Consider the following 25,851-nt stretch of genomic DNA (forward strand, 5'->3'; position numbering starts at 1 on the left):
ACTCAGTTTTATTCTCTAATAAAAACGACAGACACATAAAGTTGTCATCAGTCCTGCAACAACTAAGGCAGTCATGACTTTTCAGCTCTTCTTGGTCTTTAGCCCCCTCAACCATCTAAGACATAGATAGAGACATACAAGCAGGAAAGACAGACAGACAGACAGACAGACAAGAAAGAAAAGAAAAGAAAAGAAAACAAAAGAAAAAAAGAAAAGAACAGCTGCTGTAACTCTCACAGGGTAGCTGAAAGGACAGACAGCTATTTAGCATTTCCCACAGAATCTGGCATACAGTAATTTTCCACCAATAGTAATTAGTATCACTATCACCAACTTCACTTCAATACTTTATCATAACAAAAAGTGGCTGGTTCCTTTCAGAAACAATTCTGAGTACATTACAAATATTAAGTTATTTAATCAATATCAAGAACCTTAAATATAGGTAACTTTTGACCCAAAATTTCTACTTTTCGGATTTGATCATAAAGCCAAATTACCCTCAAAGGACTAAGAACACTGTCTCTAACAACTTCCCTTTAAAGAGTCACCATGCACATTAGCATGTATGGCCAGCTGTTTATTGGCTGTACAGTAAAGGAACCTGTTTAGTTCTGACAGTTTCCCAAACCTCTTTGACACTGGAGCCCCCTTCAGTAGTTAAGATTCACTAAATGTATTAGTTATTCTGCTGTGAACAGATACCATGACCAAGGCAACTCTTATAAAGGACATTTAATTGGGGCTGGCTTACAGGTTTAGAGGTTCAGTCCATTATCATCAAGGCTGGAGCATGGCAGCATCCAGACAGGTATGGCACAGCAGGAGCTGAGAGTTCTACATCTTGTTCTGAAGCCAAACAGGAGAAGACTGGCTTCCTGGCAGCTAGGATGAGGGTCTTAAAGCCCACCCCCACAATGACATACTTCCTCCAACAAGGCCACACCTCCAAATAGTGCCACTCTCTGGGCCAAGCATATTCAAACCACCACACTACAATATCATGCAACTACTTTTTACTCGTTCTGGGAAAACCCCAAGTGTGTACCAGTGGTGCTAATTAAACGATCAACTAGACCCAAGTTGGAATCATCTGGAGAATCTCCATGGAGGAATCACCTAGATCAGCTTGACTTATGGTATGTCTATCTGGGATTACCTTGATTGTTTATTGATGTAGAAGAACCTAGCCCACTACGGGTAGCACCATTCAACGGGCGGTGCCCTGACCTGTGTTAAGACTGAAAAGAGCTCGCAGAAAGGAAGTAGCAGGCAGAGTGGGCACACTCACTTCTCACTGCTACAGACTGTGGACGCGCCATAGCTGTGCGCCCTGCCTTCCTTAACAATACACTACAGCCTGGAATTCCAAGCTGAAATGAACCCATTCTCCCCTAAGTTGCTTTTGGTCAGTGTGTTCTATCTATCACTGTGACAAAAATGAAACCAGAAAACATAGAATGTCACTGACGGTGTTCCTGACATTAGCCAAAACTAGAAGAAACACAATGTCTTGGTTGTTTGCTTTTGCTTTTGTTGGTGGTGGTGGCTTGTTTTTTGTTTTTTTTTTTTTTTTGGGGGGGGGTTGTTTGTTTGTTTTGAGACAAGGTTTCCCTGGGTGGCCCTGATTGTCCTAGAACTTGCCCTTTAAACCAGGCTGTCCTTGAACTCACACGGATCCCTCTGCCTGTGCCTTCTGATGGCTGGGATTAGAGACCTGGGCTGCCACTACCCAGCAGCATGATATCGTAAGGAAAGATAACTAGTGAGTGAATTACAGTTTGCCAACACAGTGCAGAGATTTCATGCTGCAGAAGAGAAGTTATTAACTGAAGAGTCTTTAAGTATAAACCAGCAGGTTATGAGACAGTTTTTCCATTATAAGTCCAGGATGAGTGGACTTATGGATAGTAAGTAGCCTATATACAGACTTTGGGACAACATACTAAAATGCCCGGCAACTGTCTGTCTCTGGATTGCTAGGAACTGATTTTCCCCTTATGTTCTGCTGTGTCTTTCTCCAAGCTTTTACTTTAATAATAAGCATGCTATCAAAATCATCTCAGTCCTGACCTACATTCAGCTCATGTGTTACTGCAATTAGAAAAGTGACTTCAGCCGGGCAGTGGTGGCGCACGCCTTTAGTCCCAGCACTTGGGAGGCAGAGGCAGGCAGATTTCTGAGTTCCAGGCCAGCCTGGTCTACAGAGTGAGTTCCAGGACAGCCAGGACTACACAGAGAAACCCTGTCTTGAAAAAAACAAAACAAAACAAAAAACAAAAACAAAAAAAGAAAAAGAAAAGTGACTTCAAAACTCAAAAACAAACTGGTGGACTTTTGCAAAAGCTGCAATTAACATGACAAAATTCCATTTTGATGACTTGCATGTAATGCTAAAAACACCAAACGCCTCTCAGGACCAACATCATTCCCTTAACCTGTCAAATGCAGGTAAGATCTCTACAGGTAACCAAAAAAATGGTAACTTCAAAACCAAAGACATGAATCAAATACTGATCTAAGCAACATTTACTAAGCTCAGAAATATCATCAGAGAAGGTTAAAAGCAGGTTTCAAGAGAGTGGTATGTCACAGTTCCTGTACAAACGTTAACATACAAAATACTCTTAACAATTTAAGCACCCCTCCATTTGTCCTAAAGAGGCATGAAAATGAGACCCACTAACTTCTACAGAGCTGTCACTAGGGACAGCAGCAGAGAAGCAAGGTGTGGAAAAAGCTAGCTGTGGCCTGGAAGTCCCTTTGGTTTTTTTGTTTGCTTGCCTATCTGATTTTAAAAAGCACAAAGTTTGAAGTTAAAATGCAAAACGTTACACCTGCTGATTTAAAGCAGTAAGGACACAAAAGACTTCCATTACTTCCTTTTTTAACTCCTGACATTGGTCCAGGATGGCTGGAACCAGTCAGGCTCTCTGTGCTGCAGCCAATGGTATTCAAGTGTCTCTACACTCGAATGCTTGTCCCCACCCCACCCCCCATAATTAGAAGCAACATCAGCAACCATCCTATCAGACAAAGAACCCAGAGGAATCCCTCTCTGAAACACCAGAAAAAAAATCCTCAGGCCCAAGGAGAAGCAGTCCAGTGGCCAGACTAGTTCCCAGCAAACCAGTTTACAATGGAACCAGAGGAGCTTGTCCTACAAATTCAACCTTCCAAGAAGCGGCCAGTCACTGGAGATCACGTAGGTGTGTTGGGCTGCAAGTCAAAGAACAGCGGCTAATGTTTATGCAAAAATGGAGGAGGCAACAGGTGTGAGCAGGTGCTTGCCTCAAGGCACACACCCACACAGTTGGAGTTCCCAGAGGGCCTCTTAAGAAACCAAGAGACAGTGGCAATCAAGTGACCCTTCGATTTCCAGCGTTGTGTCTGGGCACCTCCTCCACAGTTATTCATTATTGCAGCTAAGCTTTATAGAACCATGTTTATAAGCATGGGCCTGGGATCTAACAAGTTAGACTTAAATGCCGGCCCTGCCCCTCTCTACTGATTGCATTATCCCAGCAAATACTCAACCTTTCAGAGCCTCAAGTCTCCTCTTTTCTAAATCTGTTATAAGTAGCGGATGAACGGGTATAGAACATGGTTGAATTAGATGATGCAACACACACACTATTCTCAGTGCACAGCCTCCACTTGACCAGGTACCAGGCTAGAATGCAGTGCTAGAAAAGGAATTAAGATGTCGGGAACCAGCTCGGATGCAGGCTACAGCTCAGGTCCTAAGAGTGTCTCTATTTCAACAGGACAAGTCAGGACCATATACAAAATGAAGACACAAAACACCTTGTTCAAAATCAAGAATTTCAAGATAGTGGTGAAGATCCACCAAAATGCAGCTTCTTTGACTCCTGAAGCATTTGGGGAGATGACCCAGAATAACTAAAAGTAGCTGCCGGCCACTTGGAGGACATGACCACGTTCACTGGGGTAGAGGCTCTATGATTGGATCCTAGTGATTTTATAAAAAGAAGAAAGACTGTTATATACAAAGGAGGGAGACTATACAAACACAGGCATAAGCATCCCCTATCTCTCCAGGTAAACCCCTGCAGTATAACAGAACTTTGCCGATAAGAAGGCCAGCAACAGAAGCAGCACCTGACCTTGGATGTGCAGAAATAAGAGCCGAAACCAAATTCATAAAAATAAAATGTGACTCTAGTACATCCTTAAGTAATGAAAAGCTACTCAATACTTCATCATTACTCAGTTTATGAAAAGCATCAGGGGAAGTTTTCATATCCTCACTAAACAATAGCTATCTTCCACCCAACTCCCCATCCCCTAAATTGTCGTCACAAATCCCTTTATAGTTAATGTCCTCCGCTGAAGCCACAGTCTGCTTGAGGCCCAGTGTCTGCTAGCCGGTCTCATTTCCTAAGCTGTACTCGGTAAAGGCGGACAACAGACTTAACAAGTAGATCCTGAGTGCCCATAACGGGATCAAGAGGAAACAGCAGTAGGAAGCAGAAGCCACCCTGAAGGTGACAGTAATGATGCTTAGAGATGCATCTGTGTCTGCTGATGACACTTCAGAGTCTGAAGGTCACCTCAGTGACCAGACGCATTGAGACAGAAGGCTGAGCACACATCTTCCAGCTAGCCTTCTCTATAAAGGGTACTTGTATGTACATGAAACATATAAATATCCAACTGTGTTGCATCAGCCTTTAACACCAAGAGCCTGCATCCCTGCCCTGCACTAGGGAGAATGGCTTGGGGGTGGAGACAGTGAAGAGGGGCCCTAGGGCCACAAGGTCAGCTCACTCACTTACTAGCTGTGTGAACTTGGGGAATACACACACACACACAAGCACCTACCTTCTTGGGCAGGTATAGCCTGTGACCAAGAAACTAGGCCAAGTTCATCAGTGACCACAAAGAAGAAAGCTTAGTAAGTTAACTTTACTAATTCCCAAGCATAAGAGAGAAATGCAAAGAACAAAAGACAGCATCTAAGACCAATCAAACACTTGACGCATTTGCGAGTCTAGCTTGACATTTCCTTTTGTAATAAAACGAAGAAACACATGCAATAGAGAAACGCACTAGAAAGCAACAGAGCATGTCAGAACCTGCCTTCTCCCCATAGGCCATCTTCAACCTGTCCTTCCACATGCTCCCCAAGAGTCATTTCCCTCGCAGTCCTGCAACCAAGGAGAGCACTGTAGTCCATTCTCCGTGACTTCCTGGAACATGTACAAGTCGGGTTGCATAAGTATTTGTTGAATGGACTGAGGAATATATGAGAAGACTGGAGAAATGGATCTTGCAGAAGACCTGGGTTCCATTCCCAGCACCCACCTGGCAGATCCCAACCTGTCACTCTAGATCCAGGGGATCTGATGCCCTCTTCTGCCCTCTGCAGACACTGGCTGTGCACATACGCTGCACAGACATACATGCAGGCAAGATACATATATCATACATGTGATACAAATAAACCTTTAAAGAAAAGAACAGTGAGAATGTAGTTTTACTCTTTAGAGGTAATAAAGGATCCTCAAAAAGTCTTACCACTTCTTGCTTGCCGAATACCCTCCCAACTCTTCAATATATTCAGGCTATTTTAAAATGCAACCCAATCCTTACCATTAAATAACAGTGATTCATCAGGAAATACAGTGTCAGCAACATAATCATGATGTGTTAACATATTTATTTGAGAACCAATGTATACACCTGGAGGAGGTGGTGCAAGCCTTTAACCCCAGCACTCAGGAGGCAGAGGAGGCAGGTCTTTGGGTTCGAGGACAACATGGTCTACAAAGTAAGTTCCAGGATAGCAAGGGGTACACAGAGAAACCATGTCTCAAAAGATAAAAAAGAAAAGCAATGTAATGGTTATAAGTAAGTTTACCCCCACTGTCTCTTTTAATCATCACTGGTATTATATGAAAAATGATGAACTTTATTGTTGTTGTGTTTGTGGTACAAAGAGGAATGGGTGAAATCCACACAGGTTTACATACAAGGCAAAAACATTTTGAACTAAAAGCAATGTAGAAGCTGACCCTGTCCAGCCTCCACAGATAGAAATTCAGAAGGGATCTGGGAAGGCCAGTCTTGGTTGTCAGCTTGACTATATCTGGAATGAACTACAATCCAGAAATGAAGGACACACCTGTGAGAGATTTTCTCTTTGGTTTAAAGTATGTGAATCCACTTCTAGCCTGGACCTTTGAGGTAGGAAGATACACACCTTTAATCTAAATCTTGATGTGGGAAGACACATCCCTTTAGTCCAAAACTAAAGACACATCTTTAACCTGGGCCACACCATCTGCTGGCAGTCTATATAAGGACATGGAAGAAGAAAGGTCGTGTTCTTTACCTCCTTGCCCTCACCTTGCTAGCTAGCACATCCATTCCTTCTCTGGCACTGGAGCCTACTTCTTCAGGGTTGCAGCATATTCAGACCAGCTGAGACACCCAGCCTTGTGGGACTGAGCAAGTACTACATTCCCGGACTTTCCATTCACAGCTGGCCATTGCTGGACTACAGTCTGTAAGCCATTCCAATAAATTCCCTTTTTCTGTAGAGATTCATTCCATAAGTTTTGTGACTCTAGAGAACTTTAATACAGTATCATTCTCTCATTATAAGTTATATCCTGTTCTTTCTCTTTATAAAGCTCTGAACATTGCCTTAACCCATCAGAGGGAGAGGGGTAGGCTGTTTGTTGGTGACAGCTAAATCCTGAATCAAATACCTGTCAGGTTAGAACATAACTTAGAAAATTGCTCCAGAGAAAAGGGAAAGAGATATGACCTCCTCCGATGACACCCGCATTATCTAGAAAAGATAAGACTTTTATGTTTAAATTACTAAACAAATTCTATCTTGATCATCTTAAGTGTAAAGGATACATCCTGCATTCCAAAAATCAAAATACCTAATCCAAACAGATACTATCTTGTCTCAGTTTAGAAGCCAGAGGAGAACAGAATTACCTCTCCCATCTCACATCCATTCATCAACATGTAATCCTGGGCTCTGACTCCATGCCAGGCACAGTAGCCGGTGTAACATGTAATTATTTAGGATTTGCAAAGTATCCCTTTTTCCCCGAACCAAGATCAATAAAGCCTCCATCTTAAATATTAAGACAGAGCCTTCACCTCAGCTGTCACCTCTGAGAACATTCAAGAAATTAACTGCAACTTCTAAGATCAGAGAGCTTCCCTCATCTGTCTTACTATGTCAATGCTATCAGAAGTTGTTAAAAATAGCATGCACAGACGGGCAGTGGTGCCACACGCCTTTAATCCCAGCACTTGGGAGGCAGAGGCAGGTGGATTTCTGAGTTCGAAGCCAGCCTGGTCTACAGAGTGAGTTCCAGGTCAGCCAAGGCTATACAGAGAAACCCTGTTTCGAAAAACCAAAAAAAAAAAAAAAAAAAAAAAAAATAGCATGCACACACACTCATGTACACATATGCACGCACATACATACTCACACACACAAACACACACAACTCTTTTTGCCTTCCTTGGACTCTCCTCCAAATAAAATAAGTTAAGTAATGGCACCCAAATAAAGAACAATGGGTAACACCTCCACACACAGCTTTTCCTTACAACATAACAACAATGCAGAGTACTGTTTAAAGAGAAGAAAGGACAGACAGACAGACAGACGGACGGACGGACGGATGGATGGCACATCATTACTCCTGACAGTTGCATGAATAGGGCACTTGCTCTAGTCCACTCTGTTGGGAGCCGACTAGTAGAAAGCGGCTAGATCAACTTTGCAGCCATCTAGAACCATATACCCTGATGAAAGACTTGGTTGTCAAAAGCCTATAACAGCTGAAGCACACTCTGATAAATATATTGTTTATCCCACATAGCTTGTTTTGCTGTTTAGTGACCTCAGCTGTATGGTGCACGTGGTAAAATGTTTTCACCTGTGTTCTCCTGCTTGTGTATATAAATACCTCAGAATTCCCGTCAATAAGAGAGACTTGAGAAAATAGAGAAGAGACTTAAAGAGAGAGACTCAATAAAGGAGACTTGCGAAAATAGAAGAGACTGAATCACACCCTGTCTTGTCTCCATTCTTCGCGTCTCTTGCCCCAAGAGCCACACACTCTCTCTCTCTCTCTTGACCAGAGCACTTAGCCCCAAAAGTGTTAAGGCAAAGTGTTGAGGCAGAGTGTGGGCCACAACACACTCAGCAAAGCCTGCAGTTCAACTTGGAATGAAAGAAACATTTTTTTCCCTCCTCCTGGAAGGGAAATAGAAGAACTTAGGAATCGATTAATAAGATGCCTGGCTCAATCAAAGAAATTGATCCTGTATTTTTCAGAAATAGGATTTTAAACAGACACCACACAAAGATTATACATGAGCAAACAAGTTGCCTGGAAGACAAGGAGAACAGAGCGATGTAGCTCACTGCTTTCTCTGGGCGAGGATCAGCGAAAAAGCACAGTAAAGCTACCTCGGGAAGGCGGGAGTTTGTTTTGTTTACCCTCCAGTCCATTTAGGAGTGAAGGACTTTCTTCAGTGTTTTCACAGGGATACCTAACACATTCATAAAACCTGACCTGTCTCCTTTAAGACTTGTTTTCTCCCCCACCCCACCCCCAGTACAGCCAATGACTTTTATGGGGACAGTTAGTTTCACTGCACTTGGGAATTATTGAAAGCATACGGAAAGTGACAAAACAATGATTTTCTACAAAAGCCAAACAAGGTGCTGGGGCAAAACAGGTAAAACAGACAGACCAAGTCAAAGTCAAACCCAGGGCCCAGTGACAGTGACCCAAACTCCCAGTGTAACCTTATGCTTACAAGTATTCATCCACCTATCCTGAACCCATGTCTAGATGGAAGGTAACCTGAGTAATCTGTAATCCTATTTTCCCTCAGTTTTTTTAGTGAGCCTGGTACTGCTATGTGCTGAAGTACTACAACAGTCTCAGCACATAATGAGAACCCCGGAATTCCTCTCTGAATCGCCAAGTATCCAAAATTAGCAGTACAAGGAAGATACCCTATACTTTCTTCTTATTTGGTAATTTTTCTCAGCAAACTGGCTTTTTGTGGGGCAGATTACAAGACATAGCTATAGCATGGCATGGATAAACTACAAATCAACCAATCATTTAACTTTCAAAAGAGCCCTCTGGCCACATGTGAGATTTATCAACCTACAAGGCACTTAAAGAATATTCACAGAAAATCCACTTAACCTGGTGCAGTGGTAACACCCCTTTATGACAAAGATAGAAGTTATTGCCATAAATACATAAACAGCAAAGCCAAATTTCAACTGAGATTCTTTGATTTCGGCTCCGTTCTCAAGGTCGTGCAATAATTGGTTGCCAATCCTTGCCAGTTCCTACATATTTAAATAAACCCTTATACACAGGTAACATTATAACGCAGACCTCTCTTTCTTGATTTGGAAAGTATTCAGTCTTTCTCTGTACAGTCTTAAGTGTAATTCCTAGAAGGCACTGGCAAATCTCTGCCAGGCCAATCCGCAGTGGAAAACCATGTGTCCCTACAGGGTGACAGAAGGGCCAACGCTTCTAACCATCTACTTCAGCACTGCATGGCAACAGCGGTTCATTCTAACACCATCAACACAGAAATTGTATGGGACACAGTTCATGTCGAAGAGGATCTGCTTGACCACAAACAGGCAGCTCTGTGGAAATACAATTTCTGGAACAAAACACGAGAGGCTTGCACAATGCTAGAAACACGTCTAAGTGTTCCATTCCAGCGCTGTGCTAAAAAACTTTTCCTACCTAAACTTCCCAGCACAGGGCTGATCTAAAACCGGTTGCCAAACCGTGCACACTATGCACAAAAGCGGCGTGCACCACAACCAGAGCCAGAGCCGTGGGGCAATGCCTGTCCCTGCCCAATCCTGCTCAGGCCCGGTTGCAATGTGGTTTAGTCCAGTCTACTTTCTGGTAATGTGTTTTTAAAATCCCGCCACGACCCAGGTCATTTCTTTAGAGATCTAATAACAACCAAATGACCGGACCTGCCCGGCACTTAGCGAGCCATTCTGCTTATGGCTCTTTAATAGCACCTGGAGTTCTGCTAAGGGGAGAGCGGAAAACTCCAGCTTCCCCGGAAAGAAAGTCCTGCGCCGGGAGCACGGAGAGGCGCGGGGAGCGTGGCCCCATCTCCCGCAGTCCCGCCGGTCCCCTCCGCGCCTTTACCTGTCAGCCCGGCCTCTCCCCGGACGCCGCCCCTCAGAGCCAGCCCCGGGAGAAAGCAACCCAAGGCATCCCATCCCAAAGAAAGAAAACCGAGAGGCTGCTGCTCCAGGCAGGGGGCCATGGGCCACCGCGAGATCCGAGAGGCGACATGCCGCCGGCGCCCCGCACCTACCAGATAATCCATGTACAGAAACGCCTCAGTTATCCGGAGATCAGACATCCGGCAGCCTAAAGCATCCGGAATGGCTCCGAACCCGGAAAAAAAAAAAAAGCAGCGTCTCGGGCTGCGAGCGAGCAGCTCCTGAAAAAGCCAGCAACAGCGAAAATCGCCGAGAGCAGCCGAGGAGCCGAAGACTACACCAAGGAAGCGGCGATTGGCCGGGAGGGCGGGCAAAGAAAAAGGAGCCCGCTCATTGGCCGGAGCGCCTATAAAAAGCCGTCCCCCGGTGGAGGGCAGCAGAGAAGCGCGGGACCCGGGACGGGGCTGGTTCCTGTGTGCTGGGGGAGGGGCGGGCGGAAGCGCGCTGTGGCTCTCGGAGCTTCGCCCGCTCCCTGAGCCTCCAGTCGGCTGGAGTCCCAGCAAAGCTCCCAGCCTGAGGCTGAAGAACGGCGGCGTCCCCGCCCACCCCTTCCTAAGAAACCAGCCTGCCCGGGACGCTGGGAGGCGGAGTAGTCACCAAAACTTACTTTTTCTGCCCCGAGTGCCTTCCTGTGGCCTTGAGACGTCCAGAACCTGCGGGTCTGAAGGGACACCTTAAAGAAGGCAAGCTGTGCAGCAGTGGGGACCTCGTTGATCCTCCAGGGAGTCTGCTAAGGCAGACAACTTGAACTTGACCTTCCTGCGGCTCAGCACCAGTGCAGCCCAGGCTAGGAACTTAGAGACTCTTAGAACCCTAAACAACCTTGGAGAACGTCACAAGCAAATTGATCACCCCAAACACTGAAGGAGACACTCAACTGATCTTTGCATGCCTTAAAGTCCAGTTACATTGACCATGATCCAATGTATCTGAATAAAATGAGCAGAGGGATTGTGAAAGTCCTCCAAAGGGCCCAAGTAGTACTGTTTGTGATCCTTAGGAAAAAGAAGTTAAAGCGCTGATGCACTTGAGACTTTTGAGTTTCCTAGTTAAAAAAAAAATATATCTGGAATTGAGTAAAAATGGAGTCAAATAATAGGTAAAGATAACAATCGTTTCTGGACTTTTTTTTTTTCCTTGCCCTCCAAGATTCAGGCTAGAAAGGGCATATATTCACTCAGTCAAGGCAAAGATGAGACAAGATAAGCATGCCATTTGGAGTTGGGTATGGAAAGAAGTAAACTCTAAGTAATATTCATTCAAAAATGAATATTAAAATGTGTCATATCTTTTGTAATGCCATTTCTAGAAATTCTTAGGATAAGAGCTGTTATAAGTGAACATTTGCTGTAATGTTATAATAGAATCTTGTTGGGTGTGGTGGTGCCTTTAATCCCAGCAAAGAGATATGCAGATCCCTAAATTTGAGACTACCAGCAAAGCTACACAGAGAAACCTTGTCGAAGAAGAAAAAGAAGAAGAAGAAGAAGAAGAAGAAGAAGAAGAAGAAGAAGAAGAAGAAGAAGAAGCAGCAGCAGCATCTCATAATGATTTGTTAACATGGCACACTTACACAATAAAACTTTATACAGCTGTTAAACATTTATGAAGTTTTATAATATAGTGAAGTTTTTAGTGAACTCATATTCTTTGCTCAGATGTCATATGTCAAAGAAGTATTCTGAATGATAGAATTTGGAACACTAAGTTGCAAAAATACTATTCTGTTAGTTCCTGTCAAACACTGCTGTCCTTTAAGATGGAGGTTACTGAAGTTTCCCTCTATCTCTGCGACCCCCACCCCCCCCCCACACACACACAACTTTTTTTGTGTGAATCTTCAGGTAACAAATATCATTGAAAGTTTACACCAGGGCAGTGAAAATCGTTATTATAAAAAACTGTATAGTTCATTATAGAAAACCACAAAATTCACCCAGTATACACATAATCAGATAAGGTGTGTAGCCCTTTCTGCTCTTGACTCTTGAGCCGTGTGACTAGATGCATTATCTAATCTCTGAACCTGTTTGCTCAGATACCAAATGAGGAAAGATGGCTTTCAGGGTAATTAGAGGACTTTGATTGTATACATACACATGTATAGGGCTGGCCTTTATTGTTATAATTTTCAAGGTATATGTGTTTAAGTAATAACTTCTTGAAAGGAGTTAATTTGGTTTTTGTTTGTTTTGTTTTGTTTTACTCCAGGGCTAGGGAGTCTCATTTGCATTAAGCCAGTAGATCCAATTTTGATTTTTTTCTTGCCATTCTGTTAACTCAAGCACATATAAGTTTAGAAAAGATTTTTGACCTGGATTCTGAAACTGAAAGACTTCCATAAACCTGGTCTTTGTCACATCTGGTTGAAATTACAGAAATCAAAAGCTTTCCAAAAGGCTAGCAAAAGTAACTCAGTCAAGCAACAATTTGTTTTTTCTTATTTTCATTTTTCTTTCCATGATTCAGCACACCCCAAATGAGATAAAGAATTGACTTAGCAGAGAGACTTTCCATCTATTGTCTTAGTGATTATGTAAAGTTTTTTTTTCCCCAATGTTTTCGAGACAGGGTTTCTCTGTGTAGCCCTGGCTGTCCTGGAACTCACTCTATAGACCAGGCCATCCCTGAACTCAGAAATCTGCCTGCCTCTGCCTCCCAAGTGCTGGGATTAAAGGCGTGCACCACCACTGCCTGGCTTGATTATGTAAAGTTTTAAGAGGTCTGGCAATATCTATACAAAAAACAAGCATGTGGGACCGACCACTCAACTTCTGCATTTCCTTTAACAACTAAATTTAGGAAAACATCATTAGGCTAAATAATAGTTTTTGTCGCCTCTAGAAATCAAAATCAGTAAATGGACCCAAAGCAGAGACAGGGAAAAACCTACAGAAAAGTTCTGAAGACAGCACCATGACACTACCTTAATCTGAATCATTTGCATCTTTATTATGACTGTGAAATGAAGTCATATGAAAATATGTTCAGTCTAATATATTTCTAAAATCATATTTTGTATTTTGAAAAAATCCTTGCCCCCCTCCCAAAAAAAAAAAAAAAAAAAAAACAGAAGCTCCAGCAGAACTCCATATGGAGCATAATTTTTCAATTAGGTATCTTCTGAGATGGTAACAGAGTAGACTATTCCCACTGAGTAGAGGGCAAATGCCAGCTCCACAGTGATGTTCCAGCACAAGGCACTACTAGCAGTGGTTGTAGCTGACGGGGTCGGTAGCAAGGTCCTTAGTCACATCGTGAGGAGATTTGGGATGTGTTTATTCAACTCACCTTACTGCATGCCAATTTTCAGGCTTCAGTCCTCAATAAGGTATGATCTCATTGAGTCCTGCCTTCTTCCAGTTAAGAACAATGACTCTCTTCCAGATGCATAAGAAAACAGGTACAAACTCATGAGGCAATTGCATTACTACACAGGATGTGAGGACCCAGGTCTCAGATGTTGCTGTTAAAACCAAGAAGTTCCACAATCCCATAAGGTCTGCCAGTGAGCCTTTCAGGGGAAAATTTGTTACTGCTATTGTTAAAGTGTCACTCTTAGGCAACTCAAACAAGTGTATTTTTACAACTTGGTCTTCTAAATTCTACCATCCAGGAAAGCCAATAACGGCTACTTCCACCCACTCATTTGTTGTTACACATTTGTTTAAGACATAACTTAGGGAAGTTGTACGGCAACGTGACTTTCCTTCCCATAATCCTCTGTGTTCATCCTTTCCTACTCAAGCCTGACAGATGGCTCCTGCCAAGAAGGGTGTCAAGAAGATGAAGAGCCATTTTGCCATCAACGAGGTGGTGACCAAAGAATACACCATCAACATTCACAAGCGCATCCATGGAGTGGGCTTCAGGAAGCGTGCTCCTCGGGCACTCAGAGAAGTCAGGAAATTTGCCATGAAGGAGATGGGGACTCTGGATGTGCGCATTGACACCAGGCTCAATAAAGCCATCTGGGTCAAGGGAATTTCCATATCACATTGGAGTATGTTTTTCCACAAAACGTAACGAGGATGAGGATTCACCAAACAAGCTCTACATTAGTAACATATGTGCCTGTTACAACACTCAAAAATCTACAGACCATAAATACAGATGAGAGCTAACCTGCTGAATGTCAAATAAAGTTGCAGAACTGCCAAAGAAGGAAAGAGAGAAAGAGGGAGCGAGAAAGAAAGAAAGGAAGAAAGAAAGGAAGGAAGGAAGGAAGGAAGGAAGGAAGGAAGGAAGAAAGAAAACTGCCTTTAGCAGTTAATGCATCATACATGGTAACCCTGAACTTCACTGGGACAGGAAATGCCCCATTAATGTTTAATGGCTACATAAAGTTCTCTTTTATAAATATACTACGTTAACAAATCCTCTGTGACAGAGCATATTATAAATATTGCAGTGAGCATTTGCTTATAAAACTATCCACAACTCTTTATCCTGATGCTTCCATGCAGGCGAGTCCCTCTGCTTACTCTGTACAGAAACTCTGTCAGTTAAGAGGCAACGCAGTGATAAAGAGCTTTATTACAATAAACTAGCTGGTCGGAGAGAATGGGGATTCTTGTCCCTAAAGAGCCATCTTGCTGGGAAACTCGTGTACAGGCAGGTTATAAATAGGAGAGCCGTGATCCTAGATTGATGGGTACTTTCTCACCGGTGGAGGCTTACCCAAGTGATGTATATCTAATTGTCATCAGTTAGTGGTGAGGGGTCACTCTTTGCCTGCAAATGTCAAGAAGAAATATCATTTTCTCTGAGCTGTTGCTATCCCTGATTGGCATGCCCACTTTCCATTCCTGACCTTATTTATACAATGGACTGGCTAGAGAAAGTAGCCGCCCTGATGCCAAATTGATTGCCAAACTCAATGTAAGAATGCGAGAAAATCCACTTCTTGTACGATTATTGCAAAAGAATCATGTTAGGACAAATGAGCTCTAAGGTTCAACGTGGAACTGCACCGAGGAAGTTGCTAAGCACGGCATCATTTTTTTCAGCTTCTGAGGATGCCAGCATCCCCTTACTTCTGGCAAGTATCACATCACTCCTGTCTTTGCCTTTGTGGTCACATTGTCACCTGTTCTTTTACAGTCTAATCTCCCCTGGCCTATAAAGACATTGCATTTAGGCTTGAAGATAAAGATACTCTCTTCCTGACAAGAAATTTAATCACATCTTCCAAGTTGCTTTTGCCATATAAGGTAACATCATAGGTTTTAGAGATTAGGACCTGTGCAGGTTAGGGTTTTGTTTTGTTTTGTTTTGTTTTGTTTTGTTTTGTTTTGTTTTGTTTTTGTCAACTTGACAAAAGCTAGGTTCACATGGGAAGAAAGAACCGTAAATGAGAAAATACTTCCATCAGACTGGCCTTTGATTAATGACTGATGTAAGAGAGCCCAGCCCATTGTGGGCTGGGCCACACCTAGGCAGATGGTCCTGGGTCATATAAGAAAGCAAGCTCCATACGTTATTTAGGAATATCACACATATACATATGCATACATATACATGTATATATATTTGCATACCTGTGTGTGTGAGTCAGAAAGGCCATGAATCTGAGAACGAGAGGACTTACATGGAAGGGTTGAAGGGAGAAAGGGGAAGGGGAAAATGATATAATTATCTTTTAATTTCAAAAAATAAAATATATTACTTAAAAAGCAAGCTGAGTGATCCATGGCGAGCAAGCCAGTAGAGTAAGCCGGTAAGTAGCTCTGCTCCATAGTCTTCATTTCAGTTCCAGCTTTGGTTCCTGCCTTGACTTACCTCAATGATGGAGTGTCACCCTCCGTTTCATAAGTTGTGTTTCATCAGTGTTTTATCACAGCAACAGAGAAGCAACTAAGACCCAAGTATATCTGGAGGCCGTGTTTTGGTCTACCACGCTGATTTTACGCAAAGAAAGTAAATTGCGTGAAATCTGAGCTTATTAGTACCTAAGAAATGAGAAAAGCATGAATTCTTAACCAAACCAAACTAAACCCTAACCACAGAACCTAATCTCTAAAACCCATGATAGAGAGATGATCCTGGTCTCACCTTTGCATGTTTACATGTATCAAAGCACTAATCCAAACTAGCACTTGAGTTAAAGCAGCTGGAAATTAGCCTCTGTGCCACAAACCTGCACTGACAGCCTCTTTGTAGACCAAAGGAGGAGGGTCACCAGTGCCAGACCAGCTTACAATACAGATGCTATTCAAGGCTTGTCAATTCAGCAAGACCCCCGTCTCAAAATACAAAAGTAGAAATTGGCTAGATATATAGTTTGGCAACAGAGTACTGGACACGCATGTACGAGGCCCTAGTTCAGTCTTTTGCAGGGGTTATCAGCAGAAGTACAGATGACCCAAAACAGCTTCACTAGAAACTTCTAACCCAACATGGGTTAAATGTTCCCCATAACCATGCAGATAGAGCGAGCCTTAATTAACTTCCCCAAGCCTGTATGCTGTAACCCTCCTGGAAACTAGAACCATGTTCAGTTAGGACACACTGGCATACAAATGGCTTGAGGAGCAGATGGACTTTCTGGGGAGGATCCAATGACCAACCTAACTACCTTTTATGAGGGGGTGTCAACAGTGATGGACTCTTGAAATCATGTGTAGCTCACCCCATAAACATGAGGAACACAATCTACACAGCAAGATAGACATGTTGATATTTGGGGAAGGTTCATTTATTTGTATAGGCTCATTTATTTCACGAGCTTATTAAACACCTACTGTCTATTGAGATACCAAGGTAATAGGACTCTTCATCCCAGATCTTAGTCTTTGGTGAAGACAGAAAACTATTAACCAATGACAAGTACTACCTGTTGAAGGAATTTGAATTCTAGCAAACTTGAAAAGTGAAGACCATCTCAAGACTGAAAGGATCTACAAGAAGCCATAAGACTTAAGAATGAACTACCACTAAAGAAACTCATGTTTGAAATCCTTCTTGTGGAAGCACTATGCATGGCATGTTTACTGTCAAATTCCACACAAAATCCCTGGAGCAAAAATGTTCAAACCTGAAACATTTGCAGAGTACAGAAAAGACACATGCACCACAACATCTCCAGGAGTTTCAGTAACCGCGACACCCAAACCTGATCAAGGACACTGAGGAACTGTAGCTAAGTCTCTGTCACAGAATAAAAAAGAAAAAAAGCAATTCCTCCACAGATCGATCAGTGGTAGCTTGGTATATAAAACACATTTGCACGTCAATTTCTTTTCATTTTGCCACTACCTAAAAATCAATATGAAGCTCATTGCTAAATTTACTTAGCAACAAAGTTAGCAAGTGAGTTTTAGAATGTGTTTTAAGGCTAACTTTATGCTTTTTTTTTTTTAAGTACCTGAGAGTAATTCTCAGAATTGTGGGATTTCAGAAAATGTCTAGAGACACAATGTTCTGATAGATATAAAGGCTGGTGAAAAAAATTAAAATCTCTCCAAATTGACATGTAGATTCAAACTAATAACTCAGAAATACCAAGCACATTATTTAGCTATCCTTAATTTGACAAGCAGTCTCTTCTTTCATTGAGCTGAACTGTGTATTTCTGTGGTACTTATATTGTTTTAATACAGTGGTTAAGAACATTAGATGCTCTCCTGGAAGGCTGGGTTCACTAGAATGGGAGGTGGCACGTTTACATCCTCTCTTGTGCTGGAGGATTTTGCCCCTTCTGAGTAATGTGCCTCACTGTGACTTTGATATGTGAGTGAGGGCTGAAGGAGAGCATGGCCTGCCTTTCCCCACGTGTGACCTGGGCTCCCTCCTGGCCTATGACACCTCTTGTTCAGTGAGTAGTCAGTTGGCCACTAAGCAGTTGCCCTAGAGCAGCCTGATGAGAAAAATCCATAGAGGATGGATGCAAAGATTACAATTACCATTCTCTATAGTCTTATTGCTGTAACTAGAGTTTGTCGAAGGCAAACAATGGTATAATAAAATTGTTTCAAGCATCAGGAAGGGGAGAATGTACGCTCATTTGCCAGTCTGTCTGGGTTTGAATCTTAGCATTATCTCTTTCCAGTTCCATGACCTTAGGCATGTTATATAATTTCTCTTATACTAACTTATTACCCACAAATACTCACCTCACACAGTTATGAAGATTAATAATGGCGGGGCCGGGCGGTGGTGGCGCACGCCTTTAATCCCAGCACTTGGGAGGCAGAGACAGGCGGATTTCTGAGTTCAAGGCCAGCCTGGTCTACAGAGTGAGTTCCAGGACAGCCAGGACTACACAGAGAAACCCTGTCTCGAAAAACCAAAAAAAAAAAAAAAAAAAAAAAAAAAAAAGATTAATAATGGCATACACCTAGAATGACGCCTGGCACACAGCAAGCATTATGGAAGTGTTGGATGCCGCTGCTGGTTTTAGTCCATTCCCTACTAGTCTGAGTTCCTTGAAAGAAAAACAGTGTCTTGTTGGGTTATGTAGTTTCAGAGCCTGCTTCAATACTTGGCAAATGCTCGGATGTCGGCCGCACTGTTATTTTATGCAAAATAAACTGGTGGCCAGGGTACATATTCTGAAGAGTTATATTTAAAGAAGCCTGATGAGCCTAATCTGTAAAAGGAAAGTCCATTAAAGTCTCAACATGACCCACAGCAATGCTGCGAAAATATCAACTGCTCCCGATCGCCTCAGCCGTTTTGATACATTTGCTCACCAAATGCCTGAAATCTTCCCAACGTTTCATGGCTGTAGCATTTTAAGAACAAGGTTCACGGAATTCCACTGCAATCACAGGTCCATGCAGGGTCCCTCTCCTGGTTCATGTATTTCTTCTATCCCCCTACCACTTCCGTTCCTGTCCTCCGACAGGAAGTCGTGCCAGCGTGCATCACATGCATCTTCTACTTTGATACCTGTCAACATTGCCCATGATGCCCCTGGCTGCACAAAAACCCGTAAACTTAACAAGTGCTACTAACTTGAGGACCCCTTACTCACGGTGTTTCTCAAGTTGAAATTATTTTCCTGTCACACAAACAAGAGTCTTCATCTCCGGTAAAAATCCCCAGCCTTTTCTCTCTCTTTGGGGTCTTTCAGCCTTTGGCAGTCTGCTTTATATGTAGTGTTAATATAAAAGCTAATTACGTCCATATATTTATCCAGGTTTCTGGCATCTAACCCCATTGGCATCTTCAGCCTGCATGAAACACCCCATACTCATGATTTTGTTACTGAGCCATCCCTTGTTTCACAGATCTGTTTACTCTGTACCAACACAAAGCATATTTGTCTGGTTTCTTCCTTCACTCTTGCATCTCACCACATTCCTTTTACCTGCATTTGCTTTAGCCCTAAACTGCAAGACAGGATATTTGAAGGTATTGGATATTGGGCTTGTAAGGCCAGGATTCTCTCTAGCAGGCTGAAGGGAACCCTCTGGCTGATACGCTACTTCCTAAATGCCCTGATTACGGCACAGCCCTGGCCTCATGCTCTGACCTTTCCTCCCAGTATGCCTTTCTACTCCTCAACAGTTTGCGCTGCCTATAAATGAAACATAATAAAGCAGAGAATCCCCTGAGACATGATTTTTCACTGCAAGTTATTTTATAGTTGAATCCTCCAGAAGAAATAAACACAGTTTTAAATTAGTTACTTAAATATAGCATCAGTTCTTCTTCTTGGAAGGTAAGGCCTGAAGAAGAGAATATGCATAAAGTAGGCATTAACAGACTAGTTAATAGGTGTCTTGGGAGCTAGGGATTCATGGGCTCATGGTTTCCCATACCGCCCCTCTATTATCGCTATGACTCATTGTGCTTAATTTCTCACCAGGCAGACTGGTTCATTACAACGCTGTTATAAGAGACTTTTCTCCAAACAGGAATCTGCTGACACTGGGATATTTTTTCGTGCGTTTCAGTGCTGTCAAATGCTCTGAGGAAATGTGTACCAGAGGAGCAACACCGTGCACTCTGTCGCAATGTGTCAGCGAATCATGCTTTGTATACAACCAGTCAAGTTAGGGCCATCCAAACTTGAGTGTGAGCCTCACCATGTTTCTTCCACCGTGGCCTCTGCATATTACCTTTGTGCATGTGCATATTCTAGCACACGCCATGGCTGACCACTGATGGTGTGTGTGTTGTGGTGCTAGATCTCCTGGATGAAGCTAGATATGAAATTCCACCTTTCTACTGCTCAAGCTGCTGCCAAAGAAACCAGGGTACAAAGGAGTTAATAGACTTCACTCTGGCATTGTAAAAAAAAAAAAAAAAAAAAAAATACCATGACAATACAGTCTAAGAGTTTTGAGAAGTCTCATCAGTAGCAACTGAAACAATGGACCAAGGCCAGCGGCTTCACGGGATGTCAAGGGATCCAAAGATGACAGTTTACATCTACCACCATGACTGTGCTTGGTGATACTTATACCACATGCTTTTCTTTCTCTTATCTCGACAGTTAGATTAGGCTTTGATAGAAAACAAGACCTAACTTTAAATCTTAGGTGCTTGACTCTCTGTAAAAAGCTTAAGGATCAGAGATGGGTATAGCCTATAGGCAAATTCCTCAAGGTTGTGAAGATTAGCCATGAATACATGGACCAAGGCTGGCTCTACTTCTCTGCACTGGAAACATTATTGGAGGATATGTGAGTGGTGTTGGGGGGTGCTTCATAGTGATTTTGAGTTGGCCTGGAGCTGTAGAAAATTCCTACTCCTACTCAGAACTTTAGGAAACTGACTCAATGTTCGAACCATGATTCTCATCAAAATGTTGACAAATTGAACCAAACCGGGATTAAGAGCAATAAAAACGTGAGGTGGCTGCTGGTGGTTCTTGTGACCAAAAATAGATTGTAGCATCTAGCATTTGTAGATGAGCAACCGTAGGAGTCTGCCAGCTTTGTGTCCCCCTAAAGTCTGCATTTTGGGCCACCATGTGAGCAGCCAGATGCATCAGTAAGGGATCCTCTTTAGCAACCAAAGGAAGCAGCTGACCATCAGCGTTCTCCACTGTGCCATCTGGCTGTGGTCTCCTCTAGCAACTACATCTCTGAAGCTCCGTCTGTCTTCCAAAGGTAGAATTATTAAAAAGGTGCTTCACAGTGGACACAAGACTGTCTCTGCCAACGACAAAGCACAGAAATGAAGAACTGTTGAACCTTGTCAGTAGAGATATCTATATTGAGAACACGATTTAGGTAAACCTTTCAAGATGTAGAAGGAAGCGTATGATAAATTGTTGTAGGTTGTAGCTATGTTAGAAGAACCACTTTCAGTTCGAGACTCTAACCCATTTTATTTGTACAAATGCTCTCTATGCAACATCCTACTCTGATAATGTCTAGACTCTCAAATTAAATTTTCTAAGCCGTATACAAAATACCGATAGGTAGGCGATGTTTTGAATTAACCAAGGGAAAAAAAATTGCTTTTGTTTTTGCCAGGCTCCAGCCTTTAGGGCATATTTCAAAAGAAAAGAAAAAGAAACACAGATATTGCAGCTTGATACAAAGCTGATTAGCGTCTGATTTGCTAATATGAACAACACAGTTTATACTATTTACAAAGATACTATGGCCCAAATATGATATTCTTTTTTTTTTTCTTTTTTTGTTTCTTATTTGTAAAATGTGATATTCTTCAGTAAAAAGACTGGAGGGCTAGATAACCCACAAATACCATACAGATTAAATCATTCTGCTTAACCATAAGATAAACAATCTTATAGTATCTGCTACAATGGGTCACTTCAATAAGTTAAACGCCAAGAAAAAGGAAATTACAGTACTCTCCTGACAGTGAGCGGTTCCTATTAAAAATAAGAGGTTCAAATTGCACTGTCTCTGTCGTTGTTCTTCTCAGGAGTAATTAACAGTCAGGAGATACTTGGCTGTGACTGGTAGGGGCAGCCACAGAGCTCTGTTTCTTTGTTTAGGTCTTTCAGGAAAAGGCTACCACTGTGGATGTGCTATAAGGGCTGTTAGTCATGGGTCCCAAACAGCACAATGCAATGGTAAACCCCTTAGTTCTCAGGATCTGAAACTCATTTTATGAAAGTGATTTGACATCCCTCCTAAAACTTGATGAATTGTTTTCAAAATGTCTAGGAATCGAGACACACAAGAATCACATGTGAAAATATGAGTCGACTTGAATACAAAAAAGACCTCTACCAAAAATAATTTAACAGTCCTTGAGTCCACGCTAATTAATATAGCTGGTCACTCTTAGGAATATTTCTGTCTCACAGTAATGAGGCAGTGGGTAAATAGATTATCAGATTACATAGCATCTTCTTCTATCTTTCTTTCTTTTGGGCCCATCTGAGATAATGAAGACTTCAGATATTTTGTGTTTAATGCAGCACCATCTGAAACTAAATGGCACCTTTTGTCAGGGTCTGGACTCTAAAGGCAGAAATCGACACTTCTGGACCATGGAACAGAGAGAGAATATCATGATATACCATAGCAAATGTGATAAGCCGAGTGTTCAAAAAGCCAAAACACTCCCTGCATTAAAAAAGGAAAAAGGGTAAGGGTGACTTGATTAAGGTTGCAGGATGAAGCTGAGTCAGGTCCCAGCCCACACCTGGATGCTGAGAAGAGAGCAGACATCTGTCACAGGAGAACACCATCCTGCTTTCTTAGGGGACAACCAGGCTGTATGCAGATTTAATAAATTAACAGCTGTTTCCAGCACATCTAATTCAGAAGGACTCACCCTGTTCCTTGTGTTTGACAAGTACAAAATTAAGCCATTTAAATCAGTCTCAAGGAGTAAAAGGCTGTGTAGGCACTCTATCAAACGGCCGAAAGCACGGGTAGTCCTTGCATGGGAATAAACTGCTTCTCCCACCTACGTATTATTATTCTGCTCAGAAGTTTCTCCTGACAGAACTACGGATGTGAAGTCTCATATGAATGTTTGAGCTCAGTTGTATGCCTCATAAAGTTTGCATCATATTCATAGCACCACCTAGCCAGAGGAAACTGGAGTGGTTAAATACTAATATGTCCCCCTCACATAGGATGTTCTGGTGTGAAATAGGCCACAAAAGGTTCCTCCCGAGATGCAGAGTAAATTGGCGATTAACACCGTGAATTTTAGAGAAAATCCATGTGCATATGGATGTGTGGGCAGTTAAATGTGAGTGTGCACGCATGTGAACGCCTGTGTGTGGAAAGGTCAGAGGGCAACTTCAAGGTCAACCTCTGCTGCGGTTCCTCAGGTGCCTTCCAACTTTTCTTTGAGACAGATCTCTCAGTGACCTGGGCCAAATAGGTCTAGAGACAGATTTTACATTGAAATTCACCATCTTTTATGGTTTAGTTGTCGAGGGGGGTTAAGAGCAGTGTTCCATGCCTAAGGTCTTCAACTGTAAATTGCTAACAAGAAAGCTTGTTTGTGGAATGTTTCGGATGAAACCCACTACTTTGTTTGCTAAATGATAACAATAGTCTTAAAAAAAAAAAAAAAAGAAGAAGAAGAACTTGCCTGTTAGAATTGTTAGGTTATTGTTAGGGTTATTGTTACTGTTTAACCATATATAAAGCCATAGAATACATGTGCCTGTTGTATAGCAAGCACTAAAAGTGACTTTTTCTCATGGGCTGGAGAGATGGCTCAGCAGTTAAGAGCACTGGCTACATACAGAGGCGGATGCTCACAGCCAACCATTGAACTGATCAAGGGTTCCCAATGGAGGAGTTAGAGAGAAGACTGAAGGAGCTGAAGGGGTTTGCTCCTATGGAGGCAGAACAGGAGCCACAGATGAGCCTGGGGAGAAAGCCAATAAAGCTACCTAACATCTCTCCCCTTCCCTTGAACTTTTTTTTTTTTGCATAATTTACCTTAATAAATTGAGTGAGTGTTATGGTATATTATATTCCACAGAGCTAATTCGGCTGCGAGGTACTTACTGTTTAGAAGCACCGCCTATTTTCTTCTGTTCTAGAAAGATCACATAAAGCAGGCAGAGCCTGAACAAAGCAACCTAAATTCCCTCCCCCATTAACCAGCCTAATTGTACTAGATTTCAATTCCTTTAACGAAATGGAGGTTGAACTATTTTACCCATGTGGAGACAGGACAGTATTCTCAAGAGATGCTCGTAGATCATATCATGCAAATGGACTGCTATAGCTGCAAGCTGGCTGAGGAATAAGCTGTTCTATTTCACCCTCCATCTGATTGTCATAGTACGGTTGAAACTCTATAGGTCATTTGTTCATAATGAGCCATAAATACCTTTTCCCCCTCTTAATATCATCTTTGTTCTCAGACCATCACTCCTCATTTCCGGTCTCTGACCAACCATACTTACTCTGTCACCCAGATCTGCTGCTATGGGAAATGTCAGTTGGAGGTAAAGTAGGAATTGAAGATCGGTTGGGGTATTGCCCCACTCCCACATTCCTATCCTGCAACCATGTGGTAATTGGTACATAACAGCATCAGTAATGCTCTTGTTGGCAGCGCCTTTCCAGAGACTCGGTGCTCGGTAGATTTACGGTGATACCGGTTTCGTCTTTTGTCCCTTTGTGAATGGAGGTGGAAATGGCTTCTGCCATTTCTTTGGGTTTTCCCACTCTCTTGACTCCCGTGTCTAGTCTAATGTAACGAGCCCCCTCATTAAATCTCTACTAAACCCCATCAGAACCGCCTCCTAGTTACTACTAAAACCACTCTCCACAGAGTATGCAATGATGAAACCAAGTGGATAGATAGAATCAGACATTCCAAGTGGACAGGTAACTTCATGAAGCTTCATTTCATACGGGCACATTTTCTTTGTAAGGGTGTAGGTATGTAACTATACACTTGAACATTTTGTCTATAGGAGAGATTTTTACATGTTATGAGATATTGTGAAATAACAAAAAGTTTTAAAGGAAACCATGAAGTCAAGTTCATTTTAAGGATATGCAAATTATCGCTTGAATTAAGCTGATCAAACATTCGTAACAGGCTAAGGAAGAGCTGCGGCAAGTAAGTAGAAAAGGGAATTGATTACATGACTAAGACTTCAAACAACCAGGTGTGAATGGAAGGACTACACAAGGCTGTGGTCTCTGCCTCAGGTTTTGAGCCCAAGGCCACTAATTTAGCTAAACCAGAAGATTAGAAGAAAAACAAAGGTAAACTTAAACTACCAAGAATGAGCTAGACTCTCTAAAGCTGACCCAGACTGGGTATCTGTTTCCTACCATCCTCATCCCTGATGTTGCAAAAGTTTGCTTGTCTCATCACCAAACGCACATCTTCTTATGGCTCAGGAGCTTGGAATCCTGGTAGCACCAGGGGCATAAGCGTTGCCCCATTTGTGAACAGATGACTGGCACAATGTGACACTCTCCACCGACATGCTGACATCCAGGGTGTAAAGTAATCCGACTGCATCATAACTTCTGCTTTACAAATCTTTCCGAGGTTTCTCTCATTGCCAGTGCCAGCTCAGGAACATAGATGTCAGTTCAGGAGAGCAGAGGATCTTCCAGCACAGGAAACCCAACAGTTGAAAGTGACCACAGTCCATCCCTTCATAGTTGGCATCTACACATTCCTCC

General features: G+C 42.5%; 1 protein-coding gene and 1 pseudogene across 2 annotated transcripts in view; one reads left to right on the forward strand and one right to left on the reverse strand.

The window, feature by feature from the left end:
• Arl15 (ARF like GTPase 15) overlaps positions 1-10,571 on the reverse strand; it is a 375,043-nt gene extending 364,472 nt beyond the window's left edge. For both annotated transcript variants that reach the window (XM_034523585.2, XM_076916199.1), the window contains exon 1: positions 10,387-10,571. In XM_034523585.2, the coding sequence (XP_034379476.1) occupies positions 10,387-10,434 (48 nt within the window). In that variant the 5' untranslated portion in view covers positions 10,435-10,571. The remainder of the gene's footprint in view (positions 1-10,386) is intronic.
• A 3,462-nt stretch (positions 10,572-14,033) lies between these two features.
• LOC117723977 (large ribosomal subunit protein eL31 pseudogene) lies at positions 14,034-14,418 on the forward strand (annotated as a pseudogene).
• Positions 14,419-25,851: the final 11,433 nt, after the last annotated feature.

The sequence above is a fragment of the Arvicanthis niloticus genome, chromosome 19, assembly GCF_011762505.2.
Source record: "Arvicanthis niloticus isolate mArvNil1 chromosome 19, mArvNil1.pat.X, whole genome shotgun sequence".
In the NCBI taxonomy this organism is placed as follows: Eukaryota; Metazoa; Chordata; class Mammalia; order Rodentia; family Muridae; genus Arvicanthis; species Arvicanthis niloticus.